The sequence below is a fragment of the Nasonia vitripennis genome, chromosome 1, assembly GCF_009193385.2.
Source record: "Nasonia vitripennis strain AsymCx chromosome 1, Nvit_psr_1.1, whole genome shotgun sequence".
In the NCBI taxonomy this organism is placed as follows: Eukaryota; Metazoa; Arthropoda; class Insecta; order Hymenoptera; family Pteromalidae; genus Nasonia; species Nasonia vitripennis.
The window spans coordinates 13,834,702-13,848,709 of NC_045757.1; the positions used below are offsets into that span (position 1 = coordinate 13,834,702).

The following is a 14,008-nucleotide window of genomic DNA, read 5'->3' on the forward strand; positions in this document are numbered from 1 at the left end:
GACCGAGGAGTCTGAAAATTCCGATAGACAAATACCGAGCGGAGGATGATCCCATGGCTCGAGTTCGCGCGAGAACCAATTTCGTAACTCGTTGACTTCAGTGACCCCGGAGCCGTGCGACTATACGGCTACCAGCACCATCTCCACTCTGCTATTACGCTAACGTCGGGGGCTCGAGAAGTGATTATAAGAGAGCACATTGGACTTCTTCCTTGTCTTTTTTTTCTTCTGAAAATCCCAGCTGTATTTCACGAGTCGGGATCAAGCTCCACAGAGTACATTATCACCGCGAAGATTGACTGATCAAAGTTTAATGGACTTGCGTGAAGATTGCCTTTTTTTAAAAACTTCTCATTAGTTACATAGGCGCTCGATTCTGAAAATTTAACTGGAAAACCGGCGAATAAAACGTCGTTTATAGCAAGCTTGGTTGAAAAAAATGCATCGAAGCTTCGCGTTACAAGCTCGAGTCAGGTGAAAATCCAGCGCTGCGCGAATCGAGCTTTCGCGAGAGGAGGAAAAAATAAATCCTGGCCGCGTGTCGAGTATGCCTGCCGCGGATAAGAGAAAATATGAGGCCTCGATTCGATCTGTCTGCGCTCGCACGCACGTGACGTCAGAGCTGAATGGCGAGAATGCAAAATCAAATGATCCAAATCGTATTGGCCGGGCTACCGGCGGCGTCGGGCTAGACGAAAGGAGAGACGTTTGGCAAAAAAATACGACGACGCCGACGGCGACGACGAGAAGAAACTCGATATAGGTCTACTGAGTCGACACGGTAAATACAGCTATAGGAAAATTAGGGTCGACTCGGATTGAAATAAAATCAAACATCGATTTAATTATGTATATAGCGATTGTGTATAAAAGGAATCGCCGGAAATTATGAAATCTAATGAATGGCCGACACGATAGCGGCCAAATAAGCGAAATAAAGAAAAGTATCCTCCGCAGGCTTTTCACGCTCCCGCCGCTGGGAAAAACTGGAAGGCACGCGGCTTCTTTCAGCCGAGTACGTATAGATAGCGCGCTATTATCAGAGCTGTAATTAAACTCGAGTATAGAGAAGGAACGAAATAAGTCCGAGATTGTACAACGTTTTTTTTTCTTGCTATTGATGGTTTTGCGCGGATTCTCTCGGTCTTGTTCGATATTCTTTTGCTTGTTTCTGAATGTACGTCCGTTTTTTCAGAAGACTCAAAAGATTCATACGCACTCGAGAAACCATAAAACAATAGGGCTCTGTTATTATACAGCTTACTTCCGCCAACGCCTGATTTGATCCTGTACAGACAGGTCATGAGTATTATATACGCATTACATGCGGGGATACACGCCGCCGTAGCTAGCATAGGCCCCGCGGCAAGCAATTAGAGCCTGCTGATATCGCAAGGCGCTGGCCGTGAATCTTGAGACTCGACTCTATCTCTCTCTGGCTCCTGTTATCTAACTTAAATGAACCACGCGTTAATATGGTTAGTGGCATCGTCGACGTCGTTGTAAACCACGTGCCGTAACAGACGAGGGTTGCGCTCATTTCTCGAGTCTTCGTCCGCGCAACGACGGAGCTATCTTTTCTCGTTTCTTTTGATTAGCCTCTCGAGAGAAGCTCGCCAAAGTTGCCGAGTTTTCGCGCCAGCGTTGAAATTAATGGATGAATTTTCTGGCGCCGGAGAAGCCTTCGATTTACTTATCTCTGGCTTTCCAAGCTCTTGCGCTGATATGGAATCTCATTTCGTCAGTCGATGAGCTGCTGCTGTAGTGGTCCGCGTAATCTCGGCGGAGGTAATATAGTCGCCAATACGTTTGATATGCAAATACACTCTGGGATATCGATATACTCTGAATGCCAAGATTAGCCGCTCGTCTCTCGGCCGCGATTAAAATATTCCGATTCGACGGATTACGCGGTCTGCTCCAGACTTTCTTATCCGCGAAGGCTGAATTCGCCTTTATATACGCGCATTACAATAAGCGCTTATTACCCTCTGTAATCGCCCGAATAATTTACTCGCAAAAACGAATGGTTACTCAACGTTTCACCGAGACAGTAGAACAAGCATAGCCGGATTAAAAAAAAACCGGCCAAATAAATCAACTGAAAACGACTTTGACTCGCAGTAGCTCAGCCAGTCGAGACGTCGCATCTAATGCATGATAAATTCGTGGCCGCGCGCGGTGAAAATTTCGCGCCCTGCTTATACGCGCAGCTGTACAGCTAGCCCGAGTGGTAATACTCGAAAGGACTCGCGACGGCTGCAGCGGGCTTGGCTGCCGCGGAAGCCCTTAAAGGATTTCGGAGGCCAGGTTAAGAGCGAAGCGCTGTACCGTGCAATGGATCGGATTAAATATTATTATGAGCGAGGAACGCGAGACGTGTCGCGCTGCAGCCGGCGCAAGTATCCCTCGCTGCAGCAGACGGAGGCGGCTTCCGACGCGCTCTTTTCGCGCTTTTATATCCGACCGGTAATCTTCGTCTCCCTACTCTTTCTAGACTTTTCTCGCGTGTCACGGACGGAATTACGTGTAGAGCTGGTCTTCCTGGATCTGCGAAATGAAGAAGGAATTTCGATATCGATGTAATTAGCTCGAACGTCTTGTAATATGTGCAGAAAGTACACAAAATTAATTCAAGAGTCGAAGTCTCGGAGAAAAAATTAAAAGGTGCGGCTGGATCGAAATCGCGCTGAGGGCGGGCGCGAAAAGCGAATGCATTTTTTATGGCCCACGGGAATAATGCAAGCGCGCCTCCGAACCCGCGGGGGATTATTTTAATAATAAAAGACCACTGAGTTGTACGAAACTGGCTCGAAAAGTATGATTTCCGCCATACAGTTTCCCTATTATTCGACCGAATTTTTTTTCTAAAATATAACTTTCTTGTCATTATATGACCGGGCTGCGCATACTTTTCGAGAATTCACCGAAATTCCGTCGATATTTAAACTCGGAGCGTTAGCCGCAACAGCCTCGCGAAACGCAAAAACGGGGGCGATTTTAATATAACAGTGCGGCAAAACGCGCTATTCGCGAGCAAGCCGCAGTCTGGCGTGCACAAAGGCCTGGCGAGCCGGAAACCAGTGGCTCACGCTCGGCTGACTCCGACCGGCAATTATGCAACGTTTGCGGCGTCTTCTGATGGCTTTTTATCTCGCGCTCTGCACGCGCCAAAGGGTGCAACAGCGCAGTGTAATGAATTCATTTTGCGTCCGATCGATGCAAACGCGCGCGAGCCGTATAAATGTCTAATACCGCATGCGGACGCTCGATATAGATGCAGATGACTAGTTAACGAGCCTCGCTGTTGGGGGGCTCGTGTGTAGTCGTTATTTTGCTATTCATACCGCGGGCCAATTGCTAGCCCCGAGTAGGTGCTGAGGCGTGTGTATATGTATACGTCTCTCATTCGCACAGATTTGCATGATGAATTTTCATTCGTTCGGATTGCCTCGTAGCGCTCGTGTGACCTCTCTCTCTCTCTCTCTCTCTCTCTCTCTCTCTCTCTCTCTCTCTCTCTCACTCTCTCTGAGATTGTTTCTCGGCGCGCTCTCGATTTGAAATTTTCCCCTATTTTAAAACGCTGAAATGAACCGAGTCGGTCGACGTAGTCGAGTATTTTTGAAAAATTGATGGACACGGAATAAATCTATAAGAGTGAGCCTTGGCAACCGTCGTTGTTGCAGGGACGCTTCGTTATCGACTCGGAGAGCTTAATTTTCCGGTTTCATTGTTGCGAGCCCAAGGCGGCCAAAGGGTTTTTCTCTACTCCCCAATAACTATTCGATGTCGTTTTCTTTTCTTTCCGCGGTTTCGATATCGTCGCGATTGCGCTCGAATTCAAATCGACGATCTACTTCGGAATATGTATAAGGTCGAAAGACAAATATCCATTGTTCCCTATAAAATCATTTATCAAAATTAAATAAAAATAAGACACCTTCGCGAGAAGTAATTGAAAGTCACTCAAAGGCGACTCCATTTCGGCATACATTGTCAGTCGGCTCATTTAAATGTCTCTCGGCGGGCTAAAGGGTCACGGCTGCGCAAACCCCTACCGCCGAGCTTAGCGTCTACGGGGCGGATTAGCATAGCGACTTGCCGTGCTCTCTCTCCCTTATTCTCGCTATACACAGCGTATAAATTTTCTTTCGCGGCCCTCGAATTTTCGGTTCGGCTGCTACTTCGGCTCTCCCGGCACATCCGGCGTGGTTCCACCGGGGAGCCGGTAAACAAAGCTCTAATGAAACTTCTAATGAGTCAAATCATATTATCATTCAGAGTGCGGGAAAGCGCGGCTGCAGCGAGACAGAGCAGAGAGAATTCTCGGACGTGGAAAGCTCGAGCCTCCACCGCTGCTGCTGATGCACGAGCTCCTCGAGCGAGTAGTCGAGATTTCCCTAGCAGGCTAAGTAAGTTAGTTACTTTGCGTGCATAAACATACGCCATTACTTAAAATAGCAAGCACACGTCTTGGCTCGCTCCTCTGCCTGTTTCCCTGTGTGTAATTGCAGCGTGTATCTCTTCTAGACGCTCCGTACACGTGCGATTCGAACCTTATTTTCGCTTTGTTTTCTTCGTCCAATTCGATCAACGCCTATATTCCCTGCAAATAATAGTAATTTTCGGGGCTCTCACGACCGAGCAATATTAATCAGCGCGCTCTGTCCCGTTTGCATCGAAGTTTTCAATAATCTCGCAGATCACAAAAGCGGCAAACGGCAGCGGGTTTGTCGATATTATAATTATCGGCTGGGAATTCGAGGAGAAAGGGGACCCCGAGGAGGCGGGGTGTGAAGGGTCGAAATTTCACGATTATGAAACAATGAGACTCGAATCGACGACAATAAGACGAAGGAGCTATGGGTGAAAAGACGACGACGTACGGCTGCTACAATGAAGACGCGGAGGAAAGTTGACTTCCAAGAGAGAAAGAGGCTTTGTTCCGGCATTAATTAAATACCAGCGGCCTGCGCGCGCGTTATGCTCATCGGCTGTGAGAATAATTAATATTCTGAGCTCTCTATTTTCCAGAGTACAGCGTTATAGATTTTTTGCTTCCTTCTTTCTGACGTCCGAAATGTATATCTTCACGAAATGTCTCGACGTCAAAGGAGAAAACATTTTTTGCCCCAAAAAATCCGAGTACTTATTGCCTCGTAGCTTTGGGGTGAAAAGCTCCTCGGCCAAGGCGCGCGCACGCGAATCCTTGTTTCGAGAAATTTTCACACTAGATCCGATTCGAGAATTTATGGCTCGCGACGGAGGTGCGCGCGTGAGCAAAAAATGGGGGGGGGGAGAGAAGGAAAATTCTCGATTGACAAATCCGCTGAACTCATATGCAATAAATCGTCGCGGTCACCGTCCTCTCCCGTTTTTTTCTCTTTACTCCGTGGATTCTTTTCTTCTTCGCTGTATTTATAGCTGAGGGTCGCTGGGGCGATGCGCTCGCATACCCGAGAAAATGATGTTTATAAGAAAAGCCGCTGGAGAAAGGGATCTCTGTGCTTGCAGCGTTCGAATCATAAAATTGAATAATTTCTTCGATCGCGAGTATTTATATGCGAACCAACTAAGTTCAACCTTGGTTCCAATTTTATTACATAAGTAAATGTTAGTAGTGTACGTAAAAATCTATGAAGACTTGCTTTTGCCGTTTTCACCCATATGAATATATCTCCCGGCCTCTCGCACAGAAGCGATAACTAATTCAAAGGTATCGGCAAAAAGCTGGATGAAAAACGCATATCCTCTAACAAGTGCAAACGGATAGCGATGAATTGAGCTCGCGGGCTTCCATTGAGATTTCAATACATGCATATACACTATCCAGCGAGCGATGCTCGAACTCGGTATTTTGTATACCCATTATGCGTAGTGATAGATCTATCGAAAACGCATATGTGCAACTTGGTGAAAGCCGTATGATACAGAGTATAGAACTGAAAGCATTAGATTCAATTTACAAAATTTCCAATGCTTTTCATCGTACGATGCTTTTTGCAACAGTAGTCTATACTTACAGCTTCTAATGCCAACGAGAATAGAAAGAATCGATATTCGCAGTATTCGAGCCATCTATCCAGCAATCCAATCTATCCGTAACGTAGGTAGCGTGCGCTCCAGGTATATCAAGCAGGGCGACGCGCGCGTTAGCCTACTGGCGCAGGAAATTGCGTTTCATTGTAGCGAGAGCCGATGTTTGCACTGAGTTGCAACAGCCTACAGTCAGACACGGAGACAGATAGGACACTGCATCCTCGGCAATCGTCGTGAAAGAAGCGAAAGAAACGGAAAGGGGCAACGGTATCAACGAACGAGACTCGAATTACAATTAAGTGCCGCAGGGCTTGTTGATGAAAGGAGACACTTTGATTGTATAGTGAAGTCTGGGGAAGTCGAGCGCGATTTCGAAAATTGTTATTGAATTTGCTTTATTATTTTTAACAAATTGTAATCATTTTTTAAAAACTTATTATTATATGCAGACGATTATTTTGTGTAACTATTCAAGTTTCAATTTTGAAGATTTTAAGATCAAAAGAAATGTTGCATTAATGTCGTGTAAAAGGTGTAATTGTGATGGCCGATCGAAATGTAAAACGAGAAAGATATATGTTCAAATAATTTCTTTATTCATATGATTTTGCTACGCCAGCGTAAAATCGCTAGAACTTAAATAACAACAAGGACGCAACAACATTCACTCAGTCACAAAAACGCAATCAAGGCTTGCATAGTGCAATCTTTCAAGCGTTCTTTACAATAAAGAAACATATCAAACATATCAGCAGATACATAATTAAATAAAATATTAATAATAAAAGTAAAGCTTGGTGCTCATTTCAACCATCTAGTACTCTGGGATGTACTCGTTGTGGTGGTAGACGTAGACATCCTGGATGTAGATGTTGTGGGCGTAGAAGGCGCTGTCAGCGATCGGTCTGTCGAATGGGTAGCCGAAGGGTTTGTTGTCGAAGGAGACGGCTCCACCGATCACGTCACCGATGTACTTGTTTTGGTAGTAGTTGTGAACATATTCTGATTGTCCCTTGTGGGATTGGCTGTAGTGTCCACCTGGGTAGTATCCGCTGCCGTGGTAAGCTCCCTGTTTGTAGTAGGTCTGGTATTTGCCGCCTTCTGGCTGCTCGGTACCCTTTTGGTAGGCGTACGGGTATTGGCCGTGGTAACCTTCCTGGCCGTGGTAACCTCCCTGGCCGTAGTGGTAGGTGGCACCATGCTTAGGGTAGTCGGTCTTGTAGTGAGAACCGTAGTGATGGCTGTCACCTCCCTTTTGGCTGTAGTAGGTTTGTTGCCAGTGTGGGTAGTAGTAGCTACCTGGGTACTTCTTGTACAAGTATCCCCAGTGCCAGTTTCCTGTAAAACAAATGTTTTCAATTTTAAACCGTCAGAAAGATCATACAACGAAATACAGACTACTTAAGAGGGTAAAGGCGGTAAACATACCTTCGGTGATGATCTGGCTGTCGAAGTCTGGTATCACTTCGATGGTTTGGTATCCACCGTGGATCGTGTCTACTGGGTTCTGAGTGAACTGTTTGTATTCCTCGTCTCCGACGATTTGGTAGTGGTATGGCTGGTAGGTCTGCCATTGTTCTTCTACGACTGGGCCGTAGTGTTCAGGCTGGTGTTGGGTTCCAGCAGTGATGATGAAGAAGAATTGAAGTGGGAATCCGCTTTGAGATCCCTTGGGAAGGGTCAACCTGGCTGGGAAGCCATACAGCTGTTCGGGCTGTACAAGTATTGGGAAGTTAGTACGTGACAAAGTTGAATAATTGTATATTTTCATTAATAAAGCTTGAGTTCTTACGTAGTTAATGTAGTAGGGGCTCTGGGAACTGTAAGCACCCTTGATGCTTTCCTTGAGTTGCTGGACTGATGGGTAGTCGTAGCTCTGACCGGCGAATTGGTGGGAGTTTCTGGTGATTACGTTCTGTCCCTCAGTGACTAGAATATTACAAATGAACAATTAAATAAATAAGCAAAAGCGAAATACAATTTCAGAATATATTTAAACAAGTGAAACTCACTGTCGTAGACGAATTGGTCGAGTTCGTAGAAGTAGTGACGGTGTTGGCTGATGTCGATTGGCTGTCCATCGTAGTTGTATTTGGGTCCAACGTAGACGCGTACGACAGCGCCTGGTACGACCTTCTTGGCCTGGACGTAGATGGTGTATTCGTATTGTTTGTGGTCGAGTCTCTTAAGGTTAGCCTTGACCTTGGGGAAGGGCTGGTATTCCTGGTGTTGTCCCACGGGCTGTACTACAGCGTTATTGAGGTCAACCTCGTAGTCGCTGAAATAGGTGACGAGATCGCCAACCTCAACCTTCTCAATGTTTACACCGGGTACGACAACGTCGTTGTATTGGTAGGCGGGGAGAGCTTCCTGGTAGTAGTGGAACAGCTCGATGATCTTGCTGTACAGCTGGTAGAAGATGGGGTCACGGACAGCAGTCTGACCGAGCTCAAGAGCGGACGGGCTGTATTCGTAGATGTTGTTGAATTCGGGAGCGTTGCCGAGAAGTTGTCTGGCGACGTACTGGAAGCTTCCGTAGTAACGGGGGTTGATGCTGCGGCCAGTTCCTTCGATCAATTCACCAAGAATGTTGAGACCCTCAGGTTGGTAAAGGGAGAGGAAGGCACCCTGGGGAGTGATGACGTGTCCAAGATGAATGGCGTCGAGAATTCTCTGCTCAAGAGCACGGGCGAGCTTGACGAGTTCGTAGTTGTGGTGTCTGGGGGTAATATAGTGGTGCTCATCACGGCCTGGGAAGTTGACACCGTTGGTGTAACGGAAGTTAGGCTTGTAGGGAGTTTCGATGTGTTCGTAGTAGTAGTCGAGTTCCTTGATGGGGGCAAGTCCCTGTCCAAGACGCTCAAGGTTGTAACGGGCAAGCAATTGCTGGTGGATGTAGTAGTAGTGGGCACCGTGACCGTTCTTGTAGTGTTCACCGTGTTCTTTGTGTGCGTAGTCACCACCCTGTCAATTAGTGAAAGTAAATAAATAGCAACTCATCGCTCAACTAAGTAAATGTAGAAAAAGTTTACGATTAGTAGCAGCAACTCACGTATGGGATCATGTAGTGCGCCAATTGGACGTAGCCGTAGTATGCGTTCAGACCAATGTCCTCGGTGAAGTAGGCGATTTCGTTCTCTCCGAAGGGATAGTAGGAGGTGTAGTTTACGTTGATGGTGTAGACACCGTATTTCTCGCCTTGAGCTTGTTGGTAGTCAAGTCCGTACTTGTTTACGTAGTCTTGCACCTTCTGGATGATTCTGGTGTCGAAGAAGTAGTATGGGAAGACTTCGTAAGCCGGGGGAAGGATGACTCCGTACAGGTCTTTGCGCTGGAGTATAGCCTTGGCGAAAGCGTTCACGAATTGGTCCTGGTTAACGTGGACGCGAGCCCAGGCAGCGGTGTTCAAAAATGTTTCGTAGTCCTTGGCGCCCAAGAAGATTTGGACGAGAAGAGCAACCTCCTTGCGGAGCTGGCTGACGGCATCAGAGTATGGGGTTCCCTGAGGCTGTGCATGGCCAGTCTTGACAAGACTGACGTAGTATTTGACGGTCGAGGGGTTCTCGTAGTTCTGCAAGTAGGGCTCGAATTCGTAGCTATAACCGATTTCACGGAGGTGTTGGTTGGGCAGTTCTCCAGCGATGTTTTCCAAAAGGTAGATCACATCTTGCTGCTTCTTCAGGAGTTCCTGGTCAGCTGAAATTTTGAATATAAGAATTTGTTAAAATGTCTTTTATATTATAACATCAGTGAGAATTTAAATTCTGACTGTATGAAAAAAGTAGTTCAAATAGTATAAAATAAATTGGAATGTAAAATCACTTACCAGCATGATATTTCGGAGTGGCGGGAATGGCCGCCGCGAGGGCGAACAAAGCGAGGAACACGATGCTGAAGCGCATTGTGATGCTGTGCATGCTGACTGACACTGGTGCCGGGCCTTTTATACCGAATTCGTATCACTATCGAACAGTTTTGACGTGACCTATGACCCGCCTTCAGCTTGCACTGTGAGTGTAAGACTGTGCTTGCGGAAGATTAAGTAGTCTGATAAATGCTGCGTTTACCTACTGCACTCTAACCAACTGGCATCATTCGAGATGGCCAAAGAATTTTGTCGTAAAAAACAGCGCTTGAACATGCAAAATTCCATGTAAAATTAATGGCAATCGCAGTTTTTATAAAATAATTATTTAGCTTATTGTAATAACAATTCGTTTTACTTTAATACACTGTGAATATATGTTTGGATGCTACGTTGTCAATTTATTACTAGCTTTTGCTAGGTGCCAGATACTAACTATAGGCGCATTTGATTACTAGCATTCTAACTAAGTTTGGTAAATCCCCAAATTTAAATTAAAAATAATTGAACAAAATACTTGTAAAACATTTGAATGTTTGCATAGTTTTATTAACAATGTATTATATGCCAGTGCACTGCTAAAATGCCCCAATCAAATCAGTTTTGACGAACAGATAACTATATATTTTTTCCTTAAAATGTTTAAAGTATTGAATATATAATATTGTTCGCGAATCAAATTGTGAAATAAACTTAAATAAAATCGATTTAGCAATAAACTGCCTTTCAGGACGATGATAGCTTGAAATGTCAAGCTATCAATGCAGAATACTGGATCATATACAATACTATTTCAAAAATATCTATTATTTTGATTTGGTTATGTCTTATGTTCGAGATTATATTATAGCGAAAGAATGATAAACAATCATATCTTAATAAGAGTATTACTGTTTTTGTGAAGTATTTCTTGCCTGTACTGTACAACAAAACATGTACTGTAATAGGTATTCCATAATAAATAAAACATAGTTTGTAACCATTTGGATGGGTATCCTCTCTTAAAAAAGTGTTGGGCTTTGTGATAAAGCGTTTAATTCATGATTAGTCGCCTGGTACAAGAATTCAGGAACGCGAATTTGTGAATTTGATTACATAACCTGCAAGCTACAAACGCTTTGAACCACAGTTAAACAGTTAGTGCTCAGTAGGCGGCAAAATTGAAAATTTTTCTAGAAAGATATAATTGTTGACGTGATCGGGAGTGCTCGAAGCGCACTTAGATTTCCTAGTGTACATAAATTTAGGTTATTTTAAATCACAATTAAAAATACAAAGCAATACGAAAAACGTTCAGTTTGCTCATTATGATAATTTTTTACATTGACTTTGTTGAAGTGCGAATGATCTCTCACACGCAGCGGCAAGATAAAAATAGTATAGAAAAAAATTAGATACGACCACATTAATAAGTAATCCATCACACGGAGCTTTCACTAAATATGTTTACGTGACTCTTAATTGTATGAAAAAAAATCTTTATGCATTAAAAAATAAGGAGATAATGCAATAAAGGATGTTTTATAGTCGATTTTTCATTCGTTTGTGTGAATAATCTATTCAAATATGAGTGTGATTATGAACAAAAGTAGTTTATATACGTAAAATAGTGTTGGATTCAATATTTCCAATATCCAGCATGCATTTCTTAATTCTATCAACACGTGCCAGTCACGTTTTAAAGATAACCGGATTCGGGTGCGCCAACGTCGTCTTGCGTTGAGATTTAAATTATCTGCTTAATTAGTGGTAACACATAATGTTAACAAATCTTAATCTACATTGTATTTATCAAATTGTTTTAAAAGATTCGTGCAAATATTTCGTCTTGTAAAATCTAATTGAATTCTGATAAATTTATATAATAGATATTTTAGATTCATATATAATAATATACGTTAAGTAAGAATCTAAAGAGGTAATTTCAAAGGCTACCCTATAAGTGAACTTATTCATATGATTCAAAATTTGATTCTAAAATATAGGTATGAAGAATTACATAAGGTTGTGAAACTTATATTCCAATATTTTTTTTAACTTATTTGTATCAACATAATAAACACAACTTGAGGGTCGAGATAAAAATTGCGTTTAGCGAATCTCGCATCTCGCCATTTTTATCTTCGTCTGCTTTCGCCTCCTGTGATATATCTGCATGTGTACAGTCACAATCGCATCACGCTTTTAAAACTAAATTTTCATAATATTTGTTCTCTTATTTAAAAGGCTCAGGTGTCAGTGAATCGATGGCAGCAGTGTAATTCTACCCATATAACTAACGCCATTCAATTTTCCGCGACATTGCGTTTTCCTCTCTAGGCATTAACATTTTCGCTTTTGAAAACGCGCCTTCGAAGCGCCTTTGCTTCCGCTTCTCGTTGATTTTTTCTTGCATTATCGCTGTTTTTTTTTTTTGGTCTTACCACCAGACCTCTTCGAAGCTTCGGCATATCGTTGAAATACCTTTTCGCGAAATATCGCAGTGGTTTCACGAGTCGTCGTTGTTGTTATAAAAACGAGAGAAGCGCTCGAGCAAACTGCTTCCAGCTCATGCATATTGAGGATTCAAACCGACCTGCTAGCAATGATGAAAATCAGCAAAGCGAATAATGTACAAGCCTGGCTATTTTGCTCGTTGTTTAATTTGCGCAAGCTCGCGTGAAATAATTCGCCCATCTCTCTCTACTTCGGCTATTTTGCGATTCGAGAAAATCAGGTCATCTCGTTAACTCTGCATCCATTGAAATTCGCTAAATTAAAAACTCGACCGAGATCAAGCTTTCATTATCAAATGCATTATACATTCTACCCTCTTATATACTGCAGCAGTTGAATCGTTGCATCGCAGAATCCAATTGCGATTAAGTTCACGAGCGAGTGATTCTTTGAAGTTTAATTTCTTAAGATTTCAAACTGAAGTGAAGACATCCCCTTCGCTGAAACTCATATGCGTAGCGGCACAAGACTTTCCTTTTGAGAGCTAAGTCATCGACGTCGGCTTTTGTGCAGTACTGTACATACACATTCTGCAGCCGCGCAATTACGATATTGGTTTGATGTTTGCACAGTCAACTTGTCCGACCACTTACTTCCGTCTCTACTGGATCTCGGTCGGCTAGCCACGTTTTACCCTTATTACTCGACGAAAACTTGAGTTTAAAGAAAGACTTTAGTGATCACACAGATGCAATGAAAAAACTCAAGAGGGAGCTTTTTTAGGCTAAGAAAAAGGTGCATAACAACGTACAAATCGCGACTAAACATCCGCGAACTCTCCTGTCAGGCTAGCTGTTTTAGAGAAAACTCACGGGCGGAAGCGATAGAAAGAGCGAGGAAAGAAAGGAGCAAGTCGTAGGCAGGCAGGGCTGATCAAATACTTGATTAAAGAAACTTTCAGATGGGCCATCGACGGCGTAGACACGCGACGGGCAGGCCTGATTGGATAAGGTGGACGCGCGCGATTTCCATCCGCCTTACTTCTCCTGCTCCTTCTACTTTTTCCTCTTCTTTTCGGGGAAGCGCGTCCCAAAAGTTTCTGACTAGCGGCGGCGCATAAAACAAAGGGCTGAGCATCGCCAAATTACTATACCGGCCTTTCTTGAGGATTCTTTGGCGCTGCGGCACCAGCCACGCCGAGGCCTGATTGAATTCGTCGCTCGTTGCGCGCGAGGGATAGGTTTTCTTCGAACCGATTGCTGCTGTAGCTGCGGATGAGAATCGGGAGACTTTTTGCTGGGTGATTAAAGGAGCCGCGGAATTTTGAAAGTGTCAACGCAGGAAATGACTCCTTAATACTCGTTCGTTATTTTTGCGAAAGCTGCAGTAACTTGCGGAGCCCAAACGCAGACACAGAACTTCGGAAAAAAATTATCTTTGGACTTTATCTGCCTTACTCATACTGGTATTTAAAAACGTGCGCACCATTTAAGCTTATTAAAAGATTAGACGGCTTGTATGGTCAGACGATTAATAAGGTGACGAGACCAATGGTTGGTAAAAAGTATCGGTCGCGCGATAAAAATAAACATTTATAACTTTTAAAGGTTTAACATGGATAATAATTATCACCGATTCTCCGCGGTTGCAACACGCGCGCGCAATAAT

At 43.8% G+C, this 14,008-nt stretch overlaps 1 protein-coding gene across 1 annotated transcript; it reads right to left on the bottom strand.

Moving 5' to 3' along the window:
* Nucleotides 1–6,614: 6,614 nt before the first annotated feature.
* Nucleotides 6,615–10,308, bottom strand: LOC100113790 (hexamerin). Its single transcript, XM_001599060.5, has 6 exons — nucleotides 9,866–10,308; nucleotides 9,092–9,735; nucleotides 8,052–9,003; nucleotides 7,832–7,968; nucleotides 7,468–7,753; nucleotides 6,615–7,377 (listed from the first exon to the last, which is right to left on the bottom strand). Exons 1-6 carry the CDS (start codon nucleotides 9,954–9,956, stop codon nucleotides 6,854–6,856), a joined length of 2,634 nt encoding a protein of 877 aa, XP_001599110.3. The 5' UTR covers nucleotides 9,957–10,308; the 3' UTR covers nucleotides 6,615–6,853.
* Nucleotides 10,309–14,008: the final 3,700 nt, after the last annotated feature.